At 41.9% G+C, this 22,413-nt stretch overlaps 1 protein-coding gene across 5 annotated transcripts in view; it reads right to left on the reverse strand.

Annotated features, from left to right (window-relative positions):
- Positions 1 to 18,822: 18,822 nt before the first annotated feature.
- The window catches only part of CDK19 (cyclin dependent kinase 19), a 72,427-nt gene continuing 68,836 nt past the window's right edge, over positions 18,823 to 22,413 (reverse strand). For all 5 annotated transcript variants that reach the window (XM_033143601.1, XM_033143603.1, XM_033143602.1 and 2 more), the window contains one exon: positions 18,823 to 21,042. In XM_033143601.1, the coding sequence (XP_032999492.1) occupies positions 20,911 to 21,042 (132 nt within the window). In that variant the 3' untranslated portion in view covers positions 18,823 to 20,910. The remainder of the gene's footprint in view (positions 21,043 to 22,413) is intronic.

Below are 22,413 nucleotides of genomic sequence, written 5' to 3' on the forward strand. Positions count from 1 at the left end.
CCTGCAGTGCAGCCATCTCAGTTAAAGCATCCATGACAGGTGGCCATCCAACCACTGCTTAAAAACAATCAAGGAATGAGTCCGTTCGACTTCTGTTCTGCTGTCAAACAGCTCTTACTGTCAGAAAGTTATTTCGGATGTTTCGTGAGAATCTCTTTTCTTGTAATTTAAATCCATTGGTTCAGGTCCTACTCTCCAGAGCAGGAAAAAACGAGCTTGCTCCATCTTCCATGTTACAACCCTTTAGATATTTGAAGGTGGCTATCATCTCTCCTCTCAGTCTTCTCTTATTCCAGCTAAACATTCCAAGCTCCCTCAACCGTTCCTCATAAGGCTTGGTTTTCATCTTGGTCTCCCTCCCCTGCACACTTTTTGGCTTTTCAATATCCTTCTTAAATTGTGGTGCCCAGAACTGGACACAGTACTCCAGGTGTGGTCACACCAAAACTGTATAGAGCGGGGCTATTGTTTCCCTTGATCAGGACATTATACTTGTTTTGATGCAGCTTAGAGTAGCATTCACATTTTTTTGCTGCTGCATCACACTGGACTCATGTTCAGCTTGTAGTCTACTAAGACCCCGAGATCCTTTTCTCATGTGCTACCAGCAAGCCAGGTGTCCCACCATCTTTTGTTTGTTCAGTTGGTTCTTCCTGCCTAAGTGTAGAACCTAACATTTGTTACTACTGAGATTCATTTTGTTAGTTTAGGCCTAATTCTACAATCTGTCATGGTCATATTGATTCCTGATTCATGCTTCTGCGGCATTTGCTACCCCTCCCAGTTTATTGTAGTCTGAAATCAGGGATGGGAAACCTGTGGCCCTCCAGGTGTTGTGGGACTCCATCGTCCATTGGCCACAGTCAGCATGGGATTATGGGAGTTGTAGGCCACCCGCATGAGAAGAGAAGACTCCCTAGAAAAGACCCTGATGTTGGGAAAGATGGAGGGCACAAGGAGAAAGGGACAACAGAGGATGAGATGGTTGGACAGTGTTCTCGAAGCGACTAGCATGAGTTTGGCTAAACTGCGGGAGGCAGTGAAAAATAGGTGTGCCTGGCGTGCTCTGGTCCATGGGGTCATGAAGAGTAGGACACCACTGAACAACAACAACAATATCTGAAGGGCATTAGGATCTCCAGCCTTGGTCTTAAGTGCAGGTGGCCATGTAAGCCTATGTCACCCTTATAAGGCTATATACCAACAATGTCAAGTGAGATACCCAGAGAGAAAGTCAAAGTATTAATTCTGATGGACTGCTCACAGCACACACTCTCTCTCCCTCTTCTAAAATTCAATTTCTTCACTTTGCTCTTTCCCCCTGTCCTTTCTCCCCTATTCCACCTCCTCCAACCTCTGATGGCTGTCTCCTGCAAAAGGCTCTGAGAGAGATCTGCAGTTATCTCCTAATCAATTCAGTGGGTTATGTTGGATATTTCTCAACCATCTTGGGCCACTAGCAAGTAATCTGCCTAACAAAGGAAATGGGGGCCAGCGCCATAACATTATTGTTGAAGTTAAGGTTGAGTAATGCAGGCATTTGACTGGTGACTAAAAAACAACTGAACTTTAATCTCATCAGATGTTTTTCACTGAGTTGAGTCTTTTTGCAAATATACCAGGGAAGACAAAAACAGAAAGCAAGACAAAAAACCCTGACCTTGGTCAATACTTTACATTTGATAGGACTACCCTTGAAAATAAATCTATTTTCCTGATGCTGTTTTGCTCCTGGGCAGCAAATATTCTATTTCCATGATCAAGCAAAGGGAATCTGGGAGTGAGTATGGATCTCCCATACTTGCTGGTGGGTTTTTCAGAAGGGAGGGCAGACTTTTCTCACCCTCCAAATAGGTCATGAGGACTGTAATAGAGATAAGGGGCCATGAAATGTATAAAATAAAACAAAATAAAATATAAAAAGACAATTAAAACAGCACGAAATGATCATTAAAATGACTGGCTAATCAAAGTTTTAAACAACTGCATGTCAGCACAAAAGAAGGTATTCAAGAGACACCTGAAAGTGAAAAGCGGGGGACGGGGTGCCTGCTGACTTTGCCAGAAGAGTGTTCTGCTGCAAGGGAATGACAATACTAAGTGTTCAGCTTCTAACTGAGGCCATTCAGGTCTCTGTAACACAAGGTGCAACTAACAATGCTTCTTTGTATGATCTCACTCATCTAGCTGGGATATAATATGTTGCATTTGGTTTTATTGGATGGACTCGGGCAGAGAAATCCTTGAGTATAACATTGGACCCACATTAAGGAAGTAATGATGCCCATGCTCCATGCTTAGCTCACTCTTTCCAGGTTTTGTAGATATTTGTGGCTGAGGCACTTTTTCACACAGCACATGTTTAAACAATGGAGTACATTAACCTGAAGATCCAGTACTGACGATCGACTGCGGGATATTCATGGAGGATATTAGTGGTTGCTAGCCATAATGGCCTGGTGCTACCGTACCTTCAGTACTTGTGTCCTGTTTGTGGATTTTCATAGGTGCCTGGTTCACCACTTTGAGCACAGGGTGATGGGCCTTTGCTCTGCTTCAGCAGGGCTCTCCTTACATTTTGTTATGTCGTACTGCTTTCAAAACCTGTCACATCAGCTTGAAAATGTCAGAATCATATATAATCTGACATTTTAATGAGCCAATTGATAGTTGTTGTTTTTTTACATTTAGTGCTTGTGCTGCATATTGCCACTCCAATCCAGAGTTCTACATAAATTTTGCTGTACACAAAACCGTGGTGGTGGTGGTGGGACCATTAATTTCAATGGTGGCAGGTTTATCCACTTACGGTAAGAATGACAATGCTACACTGTGTTTCTACTCAAGAGGGAGGAACCACAAAAGAAGGCACTCCACTCAATATATATTGCAGGCCCTCCCCTCTCTCACACACCCCCCAAATGCAGCTGCTCTTATTAATACTGACAGATACGCACAGGTGTTACAAAACAAATGCTGTCAGCAGTCTCAGATTGTCACTATCAGCATGACATTACAGGACAACTGCAAATGTCAAAATGCCTTTGCTACTAAGTGGCATATCTCAACCAAATAACAGAACTGTGCCGAAAGCAAAATGTGCTTCTTTGCCCACCTCTCCATAATAATTCTATAGCACCCAATTCAGCAGCAGGCCAAATGACCACTCTGCTGATAGACAAACCTTTGTTTTGATTGATACCTTCATTTTATCTGCTGCACATGAGAGTGTTTTATGGTTGTGTTTTAATTGTTGTTAGCTGCCCTGTATGGTGTGCAAGTGCTAGGAGGGAAGGATAGAAGCATTTGCAATAAATAAAGCCAGCTACTTTCCTGCTTGTTTATGCTGGACAAGTACCAGAGTTTCACCCCATAGTCATAGATAGGATCAGGCTTTGTGTATCAAGGTGCATGTATGAGGGGAAGAAAGCAGAGCGGTATACAGATCTGTAAGGCCCAGGAGTCTTACTAATCCCCAACTATGCCCAAGGTGAAAGGCCATAGCTCAGTGGCAGAGTATCGGCTTTATTTGCACAGCTCTAGACACCTGAATATTGTGAGAAGAAGCACCAGGGCTGTGATGGGGTGTTTTGTTTTATATGGGGTTCTTATCTGCAGCCGGCCAGCAGTTGTTGTGCTCCAACTCCTAACAGCCCCAGCCAGCATGGCCAAGGGACATATACTGCAGAATTACATTTAGAGCACATAACATCCCCCACAAAATCGGAACTGTAGTCTCCCTCTTCCAGAGCTACACTTCCTGGCACCCTTAACAAAGTACAGTTCCTGAGATTCTCACATGACTTTCCCCAAAGAATTTTGGGTACTGTAGTCCCCAAGCTACATAAAATCCTTAACAAATTGCAGTTCCCAAGATTTTTTGGGAGAAGACATATCCTTTGAATAGGAGTTGAATGCGCTTTAAGTGTTGGTCATGTGTATGTGCTCACAAAAATTATCGGGTAAAGCGGTAACACATGGACTCTAACCTGGAGCTCTTCTTTTCCACACTTGCTGCCCCCCAAGAATTACCAGCAGAGGGCACCCAAAGCTTAAGAGAGCTGCTAAATTAGCCACACCTTGCCCACTAAGCAAAAGTCCAAAAGGATTAAGGAAATAATGAAGCTGTGTAGGTGTATGTAAGACAAAGACCCTGCCACCAAATTTTAACGTATAATTAACCAAATTGCATGAGATAAAAGTTGGGTTTGGTGATCAAGTTTGCCAATGCAGCTTGTGTCTTTGTTCCTCCCGTGCAAAGAAGCAAAGCAAAACACAAAGACTTCACAGATCAGAACAGGGGCTCAGAATCAAGAAGCAGAAGGCTCAGCTTTAGCCCCTGGTCCCAGGAAATTAAAACTACTGTATTGCTTTGACACTTCATATTTCAATTTATTAGTAACAAGCTGAGCCCCTCAAATAGCCCACAGTAAAACTTAGAATAAATTGAGGAATGCAGTGCTCCACGAATCTAGTTTTAAAAGAATTTGGGCACTGTTTGGTTTGACAAAAGTGCAGTAGGGAGATTCTGAAGTGCAAAAAAATGCAAGGAAATGTAACAAGCTGTATGTAAGTAAAAAGGAAGATGGGCAGAGAATAGCAACCAGAGGTAGAACAGTTTTATGTTTGACATACCTGGCCTGACTTTCAGTGGTCAGTTCTAGTGCAAGATAGCCATTTTAATGTGCAATAGATAAACAGCTGTTAATCAGTGCTGGATATCCAAACCCTCTTTGCAATGTAATATTTGGATATTGCATTTCCACTAATATTTTGTTATGGAGAACCACAACTGCACAGTTTTGACAGGTCTTTGCTGGTTTAGTGCCAAATTACACCATTACTTAACTCCTACAGTATTCTGAGTGCTTTTTAAAAATTTCATTTTTATTTATTTTTTTGTAGACAAATACACATGAAAGTAAAATACAACAAAACTAAATAGCAAAACTCCAAGTATTTTAGTCATTTCCCTTGGGGACACATATCATTAGAGTGCTTATGTGCCCTCATATTTTTGCTTACATTTTCTGGGGAGAAACATTCTGAATGAGCAAAGTAAAATAAATGAATACGGGAATCTAGTCATAATTTTCCAAAGGTAAACTAAACATTTGGACTGAAGCTACTTGTTCTTCCCAGCATAGTTCCTTGAAGACTTTAAATGTAGCCCATCTCCTTCCTGAGCAAACACAATAGAATAGTAACCCAATTATCATAACCTAGTAGGCAAAATTTCCTTTATTCCCAGAATTACCAGCTGCTGGACACGCAGAAGCAGCAAACGTCTGGTGTAGCTTTAGATCAACATTACTCATGGCACTAAAAGCATATCTGAGTCTCTCTCACTTTGTATGTATCATAAAATGAATGCTGCAATAGCAGAAGATGTATTGAAAGTATGATCTCATAGTTGGGCAATTTCCCACTCACTCATTTGTTGAGTGCAGTGTTCATAAGGGATTCAGCAGAATCTGTGTCTTGCAATAATCTTGGGTGCTGTTTAGGATTTAAATCAAGAGTTGACAAGTTTCAGCACACGTTCCAAAGCACAATCATTTACTGTATCTAATTCTAGGCATGTTGAGTCTTTGTCATGATGACTCGGGATTACCTTGGTAATTTGATGACAGCCGAAATCAGCCATAACATAAGACCTACTGTAGTTGGCGCCCTGACTGCTATTTGCATCTTAGTATCACTATAAGGCTTGGATTTTCACCCCAAACCACCTCTGTCTTGCCTCTTGTTCCTTGACAATCCCATGCTTTCTTTTCACAGAGGTACAGAATAGCTTTTTAGGAGGGTAAATCCAGGGTCCATTAGTTTTGAAAGGAATGCATACATGAAAAGTATTGAAGTTAACTAGTCAGCAAAAGATTAGCAAAAATTATTGCTTCAACACTATTCATCTCAGCCTTTCAGAGAGAAAGAGAGACAATTTACGCTTTGTTCACCAGAGATCACTCAATTTTTGTAAGGCTGAAAGCTTACAAAAATTAAATGCAGGATTGATCCAATTAAAAACAAAGGCAGCCATGATGCATTTTGATTAATGCAGTTAAAAATCTGAATGAGTCTGAACAATCTCAATCTGGGTTGTTGTTGTTTTTTTTTTTTTTTTAAAAAAAAAGCTTATTACTCACAAGCTTTGCCTTTCAATTGGGAGAAAAGGAATGCAAAACTTGTCCCATTAACTTTCATCACTACAAGCTGGGAAATAGCAAATAGACAAGAGGATGATGATTCTTTCCACAGCATATGAGTCTGCCTGGCTTGTCTCATGTATTCCTGCCTAGTACTTTGTCCACTTCACACCCTGGCACATAAACCTGAAGCATAAGCAAACCGCCATGGATGTTAAGGGCAGGGCCGTCTTAAGCCTATCCGGCGCTGTGGTTCAACGATCCCTCTGGTGCCCCCCCCATCTTCATCTGCTGCAAAGCAGGCAGCAGCTCGTCAGGTGCAGCTTCCCTCCCCTTACCCCCCATTGGTAAACAGCCTTCTCGTAGGCGCAGCGGGCAAGATCCCGCACACACTCAAAAAGGGGGGGGCGAAACCAGAAAACGGTGAACTGACCTCCCTGGCTGGCTGCTCAGGGAGCTGAAAGCTCAGCACGGCCGCCTCGCCTTGGCCAGGATCCACCTCAAACCACCTTTTCCGCTCACCCTCAAAATGGCATGCGCAGTTCATTCAGCCTGGCGCTGCTGCTCCTGTGGTGACCGGGCAAGCCGCTGAGCAAGCGGTGAGTCATGGGGCTGCCCCGTCCATCCATAAAGCAACTTCAATGGGTCCAAAATACAGTGGCTAGATTACTGGCTGGGGTTTCGTTCAGATCTCACATATCCAGTTCTAAAACAGCTGCACTGATTGCCTATTTGGGGTCCATTTCAAGGTACACATGTTAATGTTTAAAGCCCTAAACAGCTCAGGCCCCAAATACCTGAAAGACCCCCTCCTTCCCTACAGACCCCCTTGGGTATTAAGTTCAGCAAAACAGGACCTTCTGGACGTTCTGCCGCCCTTAAAAGTTCTGGGGTGGTGGAAGCCCAGGAGAGGGAAATCTTTGCTTCAGCCCCTAAGCCAAGGGTACGCAAACTAAGGCCCGGGGGCCGGATCCGGCCCAATCGCCATCTAAATCTGGCCCGTGGATGGTCTGGGAATCGGCGTGTTTTTACATGAGTAGAATGTGTGCTTTTATTTAAAATGCATCTCTGGGTTATTTGTGGGGCATAGGAATTTGTTCATTTCGACCCCCCAAAATATAGTCCGGCCCCCCACAAGGTCTGAGGGACAGTGGACCAGCCCCCTGCTGACCCCTGCCCTAAGCTGTGGAACTCTTTCCCCACTGAGGTGCATCTGGCAACTTCATTATACAGTTTTTGGAGAATGCTTAAGACACACTTTATTATCTTAGGCTTTGACACCTAAGATGTATATTTTTAGGACCAACCCTATCTTTGTGATTGTAGGTTGCTTAGAATACAACATTAAGAACAGTTTAAAAGTGTTGTAACACTGGGACCTTAGAGTGATGGGCAGGTAATAAATTAAAATACAACACCACCAGCACAGTTGGCACTGGTTCTCCAGGATTCCAGCTAGGGGCAATCCCAGTACTTAGAGATGCCAAGGGTTGAACCTGAGACCTTCTACTTGCAAACCAGGTGCTTTATCACTGAGTGAAGGCCCTTTCTCAACAAAATACTGTTGCCCGCCACACCAGTCTTTGAGCAATGTGAGATTCCAGGGTTATCAGGCCTTTATCAAGGGTTTGCGTTTCCTTTTGGGAATGAGGCATAGTAGACTGGTGTTTTTATGATATATGGTTTATTTACACACAGATACAACCTGAGCCAATGATAGAGGGTTTCACAGAGGGTCTTGTTTCTCCCATAGCTGCTTGGATTCAAACATTGTGCTCTGCCTCTCTGGAGGAGGGCCCCCACTCATTTACCATCTGGCACAGAGCCCCTTTACTCTCTTGATAGCCCATCACCTTTTCTTTGTTTTCTTAATGGCCCTTCACCCAGATGATCAACTCATGAGGAAGCTAGCCTGGCTTTTATTTTAACACTTGCTAGGATTATAGGGATTTGAAGTCTGGCACCAACAAATTCATAACAATTCAACTGGTAGCAAAAACTGTGTTCGAATTAATAAATTGGGGAGCCAATGCAGCTAGACAAAACCTTCTCCTGTAGTTTGCGTTCTGGATGATAAAAGCCTGTAAACTGTTCTCCAAGCTATCCATTCACTACTGGGTGAGGGTGGGGACGGAAGTAGAGGACTCCTGGATGAAATAAATACTTCTGAGCCTGTGATTCATGTGTGATATGGGATCCCTTAGCACGGCAAGATATTGAGTTATTTTGTCACACAGGACCACTGACTCAGGCTGAGGTAAAGATGTTACTATCCCGTTGCTGCAGGAATGGACCTTGGCATCAGCCAGTTGAATGAAGTTCTCATGTTGCTTCTTTGAGAAGTCAGAGATAGTTTATGTACATCTGAAACTTTGCTTACGTACAAGCGCCAAGAGTAACTATATTTGGTTAGTACTTTGGCAGGGAGAGTATGCCCGCGTTCTGTATTTTCAGATAATGGATGGCCTCAACTTTACATCTCGGCTTACTAGTTAGAAAACTTTGAAGCAAAGTGATACAAACTGTTTATGTGACATGTCCGCATAAGGCAGAAATTAAGACAGTTGGGGTTGTTTTATACATCTCTGCTAGTATGGTAGAAGACCCTGATGTAGAAATACCGTATTTTTTTATATGCAGGATTTAATAGAATACCAAATCACTTCTGTAAAACTCAGCAGCTTAAAAGTGATTGTCCAAATTATTATCTCTTGTCTATATTAGTCACCAAGGAAAGCAAGAGTGAGCTTGATTACAGGCTGACAGGGGCTTGAGCATGTGTTTCCAACATGACAAACATTATTTTGCTCACTAGCCTTGTATGTACATTAAAGCTGAGGCTATGAAGCTGTGTTATGAAAGCCTGATCACCCCACGTCTCTTGACTAGCAGGACGTTCCTGGAATGACCTCCCTTTGCAGTGCATAGAAATCTAACGCTGTGTCTAAATTCAAGCTGCTTTCTTTCCTTCCCTTTTTCTTTTTTTCATTCACCCCTGCCAAATAGAAACACAGATTCATTGCCCCAACTGATTTGGTGAGGGTGTCCTCCCACCACCCCTCATAACTTCCAAGGGCCATTATAGAAACAGCTGGTCATTAAGCAAATCAACAAAAGATGGTCACTAGGCAGCTAATACAGGACATGACCGTTATTAAATTAACACTTCAGAGACGTGCAACAAGCTTGTGTAAATTAGGATTCTAAAGGCATGCAGGCTACAAATCTTCATGTCTGAAAGTATCTGAAATATAGGAGCATACTGAAGTGTAAATTACAGCAGTTGATTTACAGCACTGCATATGATTTTCTTCATTAACTCACATATTGGAGAGGCAATCCATGAGCATACAATGGATGTGATCTATTCTAGTGGTCCTAGAATCTGATCATGGGTGCAATGACTTTGAAGAGGGCAAATTCTGCAAAGCAGCATGGGCATCTGAAGGTGGCTATGGCACACTTCAGAAAGAAAGCCACTGCTTTAATATGGCAACTTCTCCTGACAGGGTTCCTCAGTACTTTTGCTTCAAAAGGCAAAGTGCCACTCTCTCTGCCCTATTCCCTCTGCACTAAAAAAGCACTTCAGTAAACTCTGAATTCAGGCATTCATTCTCTTGGGTATGCAAACACAAAATGGGGTAAGCAAACATGTATCTGTTCTCCTTGCAAAGTCTTGCTCCGTCTGTTTCCTCTGTCCACATCATCTATAATTGTGCAATCTGAATGTGCCAATATGTGGATCCCAACTGAAAATAGCAACAGTCACTCTAGTCTAGAAGATTAAATTAAGTGGCGTACAAAAACTGAATCAGCAACAGACAATTTAAATAAAATATTGCAAAAACACACAATTACATATAGAGATGTTACATTAATACAAAATTACTAATATAGATAAATCAGTATCAATTCATTTTCTTTCTGACACACTCTCCCTCTCACCCAGAGGACTCTCACTCAGGGCCCAAACAAACTCTCATCTCACCCACAAAAGTCTCACAATGAGAATTCCTGGAAAAAGTGGACATCACCTTGCTCTCTCACTCTAGACTTGCTTTTTATGGGCATGCCCAAGGGGGGTGGTTCTTCCTCAGGCTATGTCCGATTCAGCTGCACTCTCCACCCCCAGTTCCAGGTGCAGCAGGATTTTTGACCTGTGTATCTGAAGAAGTGTAAATGCACACGAAAGCTCATACCAAGAACAAACTTAGTTGGTCTCGAAGGTGCTACTAGAAGGAATTTTTTTATGTTCATCAGTAGTGGCAGCAAGCCACTGGGGGATCAACTATACTGCAGAGTTCCCAATTCAGAATTCCACTGCAGAGTCAATCCCTGCCCCAAGCAGGTCTTGCTGTAAGTAGAGATATTTTTTCATGGTTGGTCAGAGACATGCCCACAAAATGATTTTTTTTTTTTTTGTCACCTGACATTGCTGTGATGACAGTTGATTGAAAGTTGGGCAGCCTCCGCCGCCTGTCAAAATGGTCTACAGGATGTGAGAAAAGTCAGAATCTGGCTCACCAACCAAATCATGTTCCTCACCTCTGTGCTAGAGAAAGAAGGGGTTGAAACACTTTAACAGTGTGAACTCTGGAAAGTGACAGAAAGCACAATTGCAGAAGCCTGGAGAAAGGGATCCAGAAAGGGGATGGCCATCCAACCTCTGCTTAAAAACCTCTAAGGAAGTCCACCACCTCCTATGGGAGTCTGTTTCACTATCAAACAGCTCTTACTGTCAGAAAGCTATTCCTGATTTTAGTCAGAATGTCCTTTCTTGTAACTTGAATCCATTAGTTCAGGTCCTACCCTCCACAGCAGGAGAAAACATTCTTGTTCCATTGTCCATGTGACAGCCTTTAGATATTTTATGATGGCTATCATATTTTCTCTCATTCTCCTCTTTACTCAGCTAAACATACTCACTTGCTTCAACCATTCCTCAAAAGGCTTTGTTTCCAGACTCTTGGTCATCCTCCTCTGCACATGTTTCAGCTTATCAGTATCCTTCTTAAATTGTGGTGCCCTGAACTGGTCATACTACAGATACGCTCTGACCAAGGCAGAATAGAACGGGACTATTACTTCCCTTGATCATTACACGATGCTTCTATTGATGCAGCCTAGAATAGTATTAGCTTTTTTTGCTGCTGCATCACACTGTGGTCCATCAAGACCCCTAGATCTGTTTCACATGTACTACTGGCAAGCCAGGTGTACCCCATCTTATATTTGTGCAGCTGGTTATTCCTGCCTAAGAGTAGAATCTTACATTTGTCCTTAGTGAATTTCATTTTGTATGTTTGGGGCCCAGTTCTCCAATCTCTTAAGGTCATATTGAATCCTGATTCTGTCTTCTGTGGCATTGGTTACCGCTCCCAGTTTGGTGTCATCTACAAGGGTTGGTTTTCCTGGTTTGCTTTCTTTTCTTCACTTTCACAGTGCCATCTACAACCTGTGCAATTGTAATGCAGTCGTATCTTAGAAGTAGAACATAATCCGTTCTGTAAGTCCGTTCGACTTCTGAAACGTTTGACTTCCAAAGCGCGGCTGCAGATTGGCTGCAGGAAGCTCCTGCAGCCAATCGGAAGCCCCACCGGACGTTCGGTTTCCAAAAGAATGTTCAAAAACCAGAACACTCATTTCCAGTTTTCGATCGTTCGGGAGCCAGAACATCTGACTCCCAAGGCGTTCAGGAGCCGAGGTACGACTGTACTGTTTCTTAAACTCATAGTAGCTCCTTTCCCTGGAGAAAATCCACGATTGGATCCTGCCTGCTGTTCCCATGGGCGGTGCTATCCTAAAGGTTCTGAATTGCTGTCTGTGAGCCATAGGAACCCTTTGCCATAGGTGGGAAACTTTATTTTCTATTTATAGCTTATTGTCATCACTGCAGCTGTTAATAATCTGATAATAATTTTCAAATCCTCTGGCACTATAGAGCTTAAATAGCAAAAGAGAACTGCAAGTGGATCCATATATAGTTCATATGATCCGCTTGCAGTTCTCACTTGCTGTTTAAGCTAGAGGAACACGCTTTCCAATGGTTGTATCCCCCCAGAGGACAGCAATGATGTCTGTCTTGGGGAACCTTCAAGGGTGCCAGCACTTACAAGTTCAGCTTTCTTGGAATAAAGTTCACTTGAGCTTGTGATGTCATTTTGATACATGGTTTTAATTACACATAGATGCAACATGAGCATAAGATGAATGGTCTAATTGCATTAACACTTCAACCGATTTTGCTTCCCCTTAGGATTCCAGGCTGTCTTCAGAGCCACAGCTATGGTTTCAACACAGAGAGCAAGTCAAGGCTTTCTCTGTCTTCCCAGCTTCTGATCAGACAAGACCAGCTCCTGGACTGTTCTTCTCGTACCCCTAGAATGACATTCACCCAGGTGAGAGGTGAAAGCCTACCTCTTTCTTCTGGATGCTTTACTAGTTAGTTGTTTTCTGTGGCAACATGGCCAACTCTTTAGTCAAGTACAAAGGGTGTTTAACAGGCTTGGCAGAGCCAGTAACTTAACAACTTAACTCATTTGACTCTTTCAACAGTTTCTTCTATTATTGACTCCCATCTAGAAACATATATAGGGGTGGGGATACAAAAAAAAAAGTTAACTTTTGTGCAAACTTCCAACACTGATATAGGGCAGTTCTTAGGATGAGGTGTGGGTTCGGGGTCATTTCACACCTCACACTCCTTGGCAGTTTTATTTTTCTAGAAAAAGAGGTGCTGGAACGGAGTTCAGTGTGTTCTGGCTGGAAAAAAGCCCTGCTTCTTGGGTAGCTATACCTCCACTTCCTATCAATAAAACTAGCATGATTACTGAATTGTGTTGTGCTAAACCTGTGACTGGTTAAACAGCAATCTTCTGCTGGCAGTATATATTTCACAGAATTTCAGCTCCCTTCCCTCCCCACTACTAACTGGAGAAGATAAGAGGCAAGGTTGTCCCCAAACTCACACACCCAGCTAGATTCACACCTTACAGCTGCACAGCACGGTAGGTACTGAAGGAAATTCATCGCCCGAGTTAATACAATATTCTGCCAAACGCTGCTTTGGCTCATTCTGTCTCAGCAGCAGTATTTAAATATATTTATGTGGAACAGTGGTGTGCCTGAAAGCTAATTTAGCCAGGAGAACAGTACATTTGATGGACAGTCAAATTTTCAGCTGTACACGAGGGTTGCATGTAATTAAAAAACAGCACACACACACTTGTGTGTGTCTGAACAGATCCCATCCACAGCAATACAAAGAATGGAATCCAGTTTAATTAAAGACTAGACCAGGAAGTTTGTTTTCATAGAAAATGTACATCTGAAAATATACTTCTAAATCTGAAAATAATCTTAATAACAGCATACCCCAACTGGGCCAAGCCAGTATTACTGGGCTTGAAAGAAATTCATTAGGTCTTCCTAGGCTTCCAGTTTTGCATTCATCAACAGTGGGATAAAAACCAATTAGTTTCAAAATGAGGATCCTTTGGGCCAAAAGGCAAGAGTAGGTTAATAAAATAAAACAAGAGCAAAGTCTATACAGGTTCTGCTAAATATCACCTGTATTCATGTTCAGAAGTCTCTCGTCACATGGTCTCTACTGAGCACACCATCCATACCAAATAACCTACACTGATCAATCTTGTGCATGGAAAATCATGGAAACTATTCCTTGTATCTGGATTCAAGCATCCTCAGTGCTCCTTGCATATCAGACACCTCCTTCCAGATGCCTATTATAACAGTTTTTGCCCACCAACAGCTCCTTATGCCAGCTTCTGTCTCTCTTACCCTCTCAAAGGAGTCCCCCAAAGCAGTGCGGCTCAGATCCCAGCATCCTTTATTTAGTACTTTCACTTCCTAGCTCAGCCTTTCCCAATCTGGTGCCTTGCAGATGTTGTTGGACTCCAGCGCCCCTCAGCCCAGTCAGTAAGGCCAATGGTCATGGGTGCTGAGAGCTATAGTTCAAAACATCTGGAATACACCAGGATGGGGAAGGTTTTCTTTGCCACTTGCCTTCCCTCAAAAGAGCAGGTATCTTGACCCTAGGCTCTTTATGTGGATTTTAGTACAAGTGGCCATCCCACACTGGACTGCCTTGGCTCTCCTCATGGGTCTGCAAATGTTTAAATGACCACCCTCCCAAAACGTAGTATGACTCAGCCCCCCAGAATTGCATAAGCAGCCCCTAATCATCTTAGATGCAACAACCAGCAATATTAGACGGTATAAAAAGATCTGAAAAAATAAGAGCTGCAAAAACAGAATATGAAACTGTAACATCAGAGTACACCAGCCCCATCCCTGAAAACTCCAACGTCCACCTCCCTCCCTTTGACTGACCCAACCAAATACAGACATAGGCTGTGTAAACAACACTATGCATTTAAAGCATCTCACCCTCCCAAAAGAATCATGGGAACTGTAGTTTGTTAAGGGTGTTGAGAATTATAGCTCCATAAGGGGTAAACTTCATTTCTCATGATCCTTTGGGGTGATGTGGTTTTAAACTGTGTTCTGCACACATTCACACACTCCTTCACACTCTCTCACACACACAGCAAGCAGAAAGAGATCATAGGACTTCCAGCTGCACGCAAGCAACCAGGGTGCTGTGGGAAGGAAACCTGCATGGAGAACCCAGAGATTTTCCAGGAAAAGGATCACGAGTCTTACTATGGCACTATGGAAACAATGCCTTCATGCAGACAAGTCTCATGACACTTAAACAGAACCATTATAATCATGTCTCCAGGGGGAACCAGTGCTTTAAAGAGAGGGCAGGGAGATGTGGGCCACACGTACAGGAACAGAAGCTGCCAACAGCAGATTCATAGCAGGCAACCTAGGAATGATATATTTAGATTTTAGAAAGGGTGACACATTGCAGTTAGCTCCCAGGCCCCTGCTTCAGAAAGCACCACCTTATCTACACAGATTTCAGGTATAGATGCTATACAAGGGGACGTGCCATGAGCCTAAGGGGCTAAGCCCATGAAATGTCTTCTCCCCCTACCCTGCCTCAGGACCATATGGACCCAATCATAGGTAGATAGTACTGAAGTGAAGGGGCTGCATGAGCAGTGATAGCTCGGCAGAAAGGTACAGATTCAACATACACAAGATCTTTTGGTACTGTCTTCCAAGGAACAACTGAGAAGGGACGTAATGTGCACCTAAGCAAGCACACACAATTCCCGAGGCAGATTTTAGAAGGTCTTAAATCATACAACAGTTCAGGTCTGTGGAATTCATCCTGTTTCCACTGAAGCTCAAAGTTTACACATGTCTCATCACACAGCTGCTTGACTTCAACTTTTTATTATTATTACAAACGTATATTATTTTTGTTTAAAAAATTCACACTGAAGCAATTCAATTTAATTACAACAAAAAATAAAAATAAAAATGATGTAATGAACAAAAAGCATAGTTTTAACAGTCTTCTGGGACATTATGAAAACAGTAAATGCTTTATGAGGGCAAAGCCTGACAGTTCAGTTTCTTGTAACTGCCCAGCAGAGCCGGTGGACGTTTCTGGCTTGGTATTGAGCCTCTCCCACTGCAGGGCAGGAGGAGAGGTGAGCTGGGTGGCAGCAAGAACTGGACTCCCACAGCGACATCCTATCCTATATTTGCGCCACTTAAGCTAGTTCAAGGTTAAGCATATTGGGCAGTTGCTAGATAGCTGCCAGATTCTTACACTTTCACTTCAGCAACATAGCCAGTTGAAATCAATGCTTGGTGACAGCAAGGAAGAATGACTGACCTCCAGAAATAAAGGAGAGAAGCAGGAAAGGGCCTGTATATGTGTGTATGTCTTCAATGGGGCTGGAGGTGTACTTTCTAGGACTCCCCTACACTGTTGACTTGAACGTAATTATCCTAGCTTGAGGACCCCATGAAATCCCAAGAAGTGAGAGTACAAATCTGGATTTGGAAGGGTTTCATTTTAATTTTGCAAAACTCAGCAGCCACTATAAAGTACACTGCCATATGTGGGGCATCACTGTTGAGCTGAAGTGGCGTAAGAGAGGACACAGAACTGTATAACAAAGACACAAGAATAGAAGATGAATGTGTGAAATTATATATAAAAGAAAACTTATGGCAGGCACCCTTCCACAGTGAGGAAATACAGCTAAAAACCATTTTAAAAGCATACTACATGACAAATATAAAACATTATTTAAACTGCTGTTAAAAAGGGACACCTTCAGTCCACATTGTGTAATACTTTTTAGTGTCTACACAAGACAGATTTTCTTTAAAAAATTAAATAGTATTAATTTACTACTAAATATTTAGGAGATAACAGTGCATTAAGGACTTTCCCCCCATAAAGCAATACACATCGTTCTTGTGTGGCAAAACATATAGATTACACATGGACTTTATGTACAATATGTTTCTTTTATCTTACAACAGTTATTGTTGCTTAATGTTGCTTAAGTACCATCACTGAAGATTATGAAGGGGAACTAAGCTTATTATGTTCATATAAAATATCGTACATAATCAAATACTTCAAGCTTCCACCTCCCCAACCTCAGGATGTCCTCCCATCCTTCCCACCCCACCCCACCCAAAAAGATACAGTGTCACAGATATAGAGTGCAGGACTTGCAGCTTTCACAAAATTCTTCCTTCATTATGCAATCTATGCTACCAATACATTTCATCACTGCTTTGCTAATCCTATTTCTTTGTTCCTTTTCTCTGAAAGCTGAGAAAAGCAACATTGTAAGAATGAGGCTTGAGCAGCTAACTGTTCCCCAAAGTAGCAAGACAGAAACCAACCAAGGTCGATTACACGTCCACTTCTAACAGCCGATGAGATAGGAAAGAGAAACTTATTATAGGTGACGTCAAAGCTGCACATGCTAGTAAGAATGAGTTGACAGAGCTGCACAGTTATGAAAGTGTCCATGTTCTGTGTTTCCATAACATAGAATATATGATTTGTCTTACATTACATTTTTGTTTCATGAAATTCCCCCTGAAACAAAGCTGGCTCACCTTAGCCCTGCAGTACGTGAGACACTCATTTATTATACACATACAGCTCACTGCAATAGGCCAGGTATGCCCCCAAAAGCCAAAATACAAATACAGAATGAGTGCAGTAAACATTTCAGAAGTGTAAACCTATACTTTCATCTATTCCCCTGCCAATGCTTATTTGGAAGGCCATAAAGTATTACTTAGCACAGCTACATTTGTGTGTACAGACACCATGGGGAAGTGGGGTATAGCAAGCAAGCAATTTGCAACTATCGTCAGTACAGACAATGATCATGGCCATCCTTCTAGGGGACTGGAAGCTCATGGTGATAAAGCACATTCAACACAGGTCATCACACTGCATGCACAGAGGAACCCACACTTGGACAGAGCTTGCTGCAGATGCTGGGCTGTAATGAACAGGAGGTTGGGGGACAGAGTAACAGAGGGAGAAGAGGAAAATGAGCAATTCACAAGCCAATCAAAATAAAGTTAAATCTCCTAAGCTGCTCACCAAACATTAGCTTGGGTGCAGGAAGACATGGAGCCGGTAGAACTGATGCATAAAATACAAGAAAGAATGCTGGAGGGGAATTATATTTTGTTTTGTCCCCCTGTTATGCGTATGCTATGATAAATTAATTTTTGGCTCTCTCCAGAGAGCCAGTTGGTATCAACAGCAAATGGAACAATGCCAGTGACTAGACAACTGAGCTTAACATCAGCTGACCTTTTAAAGTTTAAAGTGGAATCACACACAGTCCTGGGATAGGATAAATGTATTACTCATGGAATTAAAATAGTTTTCCCCTCAAGAAAACTGGCCCATCCTCTTGTTAGCTTCCTGCAATCTTAGTGCAAAGATTTGGTGATTTTTACATCAATTCAGATCAGAACACAAGAGTAGGCATGAACTCCTGCTAGACGGCAGGGGTAGCAGAAGGTAGATTAGGATCTATTGGTAGATATGTAGATAGCAGATTAGCAAGAGTTTGTGATTACAACACTAACCTTGTGAAATGTTAACCAGAAGTAGACTTTTGTGTGAAAAGACTGTGAGCTCAGTCCTGTGCTGGTACAGAAAACACATTTGTAAGCTCAGAATGCTCAAAGGCACTCTTCCTTTAATTTTAACTACTGTATATGGCTCTGGCTGATAGATTTTGGGGTTCCAGTAAAAATTAAAGTAGATTCAACAAGCCTGAATTCTGCAAACCCCCTGCTATACCATGTAAATGCTTATAAATGCATATATCAATAACTGGCTCCTCCCTGTACCTCTTTCTTAATTATTATGACAAATACAGGGTGTTGCATGTATATTCTAAAGTTTATGCCTTTTCCATTTTAGTGCAATAAAGTCAGAGGAGCTAAAACCATTCTGCAACAAGGTAACCTGAATTCCACACAAGAAAAAGCTGGATTCTGCAGTCTGTATAAATACTGCAAATTAGCAGACACGTTGGACAATGTATTTTGCTTTTGCTAGTGATGGGGGAGGGAAGGCACTAATGGGCACTCAAGATTTAACCCTTGAAAATCCTATCCAGCTCCACTTCCTCACCATTTAGCATTTCACTAAGCATTGTTGACAAAATTTATGCCTATCTTCATACTCAGAAAGGCAATAAACCTGTTTTTTTTTTTTTAAGAGACAGGGGGGGCTCAGAATCACAAAATACTGAACTGCAGAAGATATATAGCTTTTACTAGCTGTATTTCTGGGCCTCTTAAAAAAACAAAACAAAGGGAGATGCCTCAAGGTATGGTCTCCGATCACAGGTACTTGATACTGAGTTTGATACACAGATCTACCTGTGAAAGTGACCAGGCAGAAGGGGACTGAAGGATAGCTTCTGACTCTTAATCTCAGGACCGTGGTCTCGAACCCCATACTGGGTGAAATATTTCTGCATTGCAGGGAGCTGAACTAGATGATCTTTGTGGTCCCTTTCAACTCAACAATTCTATGATCTATAACTTTCTTGTCCCCTCTTCTCCCCAGTAGCCCTCGGAGCACCCCTTTAAATATGAGTAGATGCCTCTGTCTGAGCTTCTGTGAACTCCCTCTTCCATCTCGGACCCCTTTGCCAGAACCACCTCACTCAGCTAAGTGCCATGATCCTCAAAGGAGAATATTCAGGGGTGCTCTGACCTAGTGGGGAGAGGATGGGATAGTCAGTTTCTGCCTACCCCTTCCATAGGTGGATATTTAGATCCAACCCAATGGCTCTCCAGTATTATGCTCTGGTGATGAGCTGACATCTCTTCTGTTAGCTGCCTATCCAATACACCAACATCCACAATATGTGTGACATTAGGAAAACAGTTGTTTCAGTACAGTCTCACTTACCTAGCTCTTAACCAATTTAGGTTAATCACAGCAGTGGTAAGATGGCAAAACATGCATTTTCCCACATGAAAAGGCTAAGCATTTTCAAGACATTGCTCAACAAGTTCAATATTCAATCTGGTTTCAAATGGATAATGAAGGTTAATATTAGTAAAAAATAAAAATGGCTTGTCCAGGTTCATGATTGCAAGTGTCCTGCAAGTAGGCAACAGTTCATGCCACAAATGTGCTAGTCTCTTAAGGTGCCACAGCACATTTTGCCCTTTTTTGCTGCAAGTTACAGAACCATCCACATTTAGCAAAGGAAAGCTTCATCAGAAACAAACAAAACTTAGAAGGCAAAACATATACTTAAAAGATGCTCTGTCCCTCTTCACAGCCCCCCCCCCCAAGTAGTAGCACAGTCTCCTTGTTTGCATTTTTTCTAGTTGATGCTAAACTCCTAGGGCAGAGTTCCGAAAAACAGATAAACATTGGAGAAGACACCATTTCATGTACGAAAAACTACTAGAGAAGACACCATAGCATACTCTTGTCCTATTGGAGCCACAGAAGAGTTTGCCTTCCACTTCACTGTTATGCCTCAATTTAAAGCAAAGCTCAGATCAACCCACTTGGAAGATAATGGCAAATGATCTATGGGAGCTCATCTGAATAATAAAAACAAACATTCGTAATCTTCTGTTTGGTGTTCATTCCAAACACCTAACATGTAATAGTTGCTGCAGAGACTTGGGTTGTATATTTTTCTTTTCTTTTCTTCTTCTTTTTTTTAAAGACCTCATCTGAAAACTATACTAATAAAAAAGGGAATAATAAAATACTCTGGAACAGTAAAATCTGCTGTTCTTGACATCCATGAGCAAAACAGTAATATCCTGTGAAAATAACATAGTGCTTTTAAAAGGTGCATTATACCTGTATAGCTAAACGGGTTTGCCTAGTAAAAAACTAACTATATACAAGCTTGAAAAGCCTGGGAGTTCAATGTTTCAAAACTTTAAAATCCTGGTAAAGGGATTTGAAAAAGATAAGATTTATGGCAATTACTACAACACAAGAAAGGTGCACCAGGAATCCTTCAAAAATTCCATAGGTTAAAGAAGTTTAAGTGCTGGGTTCGGATCAGACGGTTTCATTCGAGTAACCACAATGGAACGCATGCAAAAGCAAGCTGAGGGGAAACTTCACAAGAATCTCCTTTATGGCAAAAAAAGGATAAAAAGGTCTCTTGTCTCAAAACAATCAGTTAATAAAAGTTCTCCTTTTATAATTGTTAACTTTAAAATCTGCATCACAGTTTTGCATTTTTGGTTCTTCTCATGGTTATGAACTTCATATTGCTGGAGTCCGCCAACTGCTAGTTCGTTCCTTTCTAACACGGTCTATGCGCTCTCCTCAGTACCGGTGCGACTGGTGAGACTGATGGTACTGAGAGGTCTGCTGAGATGATGTAGAATAGCCCATTGTACTCTGGGACTGAGAAGATCCCTGAATGTTGCTTTGGTAACTCAGGCGTGAACTGGAGTGCTAAAGGGGGGGGGGCACAAAACACGTTAGAACATTTGGGTGGGCAGGAATTGCTCCAAAATGATTTTTCAAAATGTTAATGCTGATGATCCCTGTCTTTTCTCTCATGTAGATTTACACTGGGCAGGGAAACGAGACAGGGATTTATACTGTCTGCTTCCCCCCCAACCCACCCACTTTTTTTTTCTTTACCAATAGAATGTCTGGATTATTGCTATTGAAGAAAACATATGGTTGGATCCAGAGAACTCTGCTCATGCAATGGGGTGGTTCCTGCCTCCCCGTTTTTGCCCTGTGCAATTTTCTCACACACACCCTAACACAGAAAGCCTGGCCAAATGTCCAGGGATTATCTACAGTTATGTGGAACATGGCATGGAGAAATCCGCAGAAATCATTTGGTGGAACTTGCATAGGAGGTCTTGGTATACAATTAAGGGATTATAACAAGAAGGTATAAATCTACACTGTTAATACTGTTGTCCCACAAACACTGCACAGGAGCTACTGTAGATGTAAAAAGCTATACTGTACAGAAGTTTTATTTTAGACAATGAACCAATAAAAGGTTCTGTGTGATTATGATGCTCCAGTTAATGATAGCAAGTGACAGCTTACTGTATGTAGTTATTCCTAGCTTTCATGACTTGGAAGCCAGAGGTATTTCTTTTTATAGCAATATAAATATTTACTGAAAGAACAAAATTGAATGATTGGGGGAAAGGAATCAACAGAGTCATACAGCAAAAATAAGGTCAAAGTCTATCAGCTGAAAGGGCAGCTTGTGATGTTCTAATTAGTTATTTGATTTATTTATTGCCATATCTTCAGAACAAAACAAATTCTGTGGCACCAACTGGGGTTAATGTAAATTTACAGATGATTCCAAAATAGAGAATGAATAATTGGCCTGGCTATCAAAGCAGAGATCCAAACTCTTCAAGCAGTGTTTGAGTGACATTTCAGTGTCTTCCCTGCAGTCTGATTCCAGGAATGCATGCACTGGCAGCTCAGCCATAAATTTTCGAACACATCTAAAGGTACAATGTTCACTTAATGAAAAGACTATTATTCATGAAGGCTAATATATGCTACCAGTTTTGTATGATGATGCTATCATATGACTGTTGTTGCAATTACACCCTGAAAAGGTCATGTGGAGTTAGCTGTCTGCTAGAGATGATTCACATAACCCTAAGTGAATATGCACTAAACTAGGTCATATGAGTGTCTTACAACATATCCCCAAATCACTGTCAGCCTTTGATGAAGCAGTTTGGATATAAGGCGGCTATCTCTTTCATACCCTCCAGGCTCAACAATATTGAAATTTAGCAGACAACACTTTCCCAGCATAATGGGGGTGGGGTG

This window comes from Lacerta agilis, chromosome 3 (assembly GCF_009819535.1).
Source record: "Lacerta agilis isolate rLacAgi1 chromosome 3, rLacAgi1.pri, whole genome shotgun sequence".
NCBI classification, from domain to species: domain Eukaryota; kingdom Metazoa; phylum Chordata; class Lepidosauria; order Squamata; family Lacertidae; genus Lacerta; species Lacerta agilis.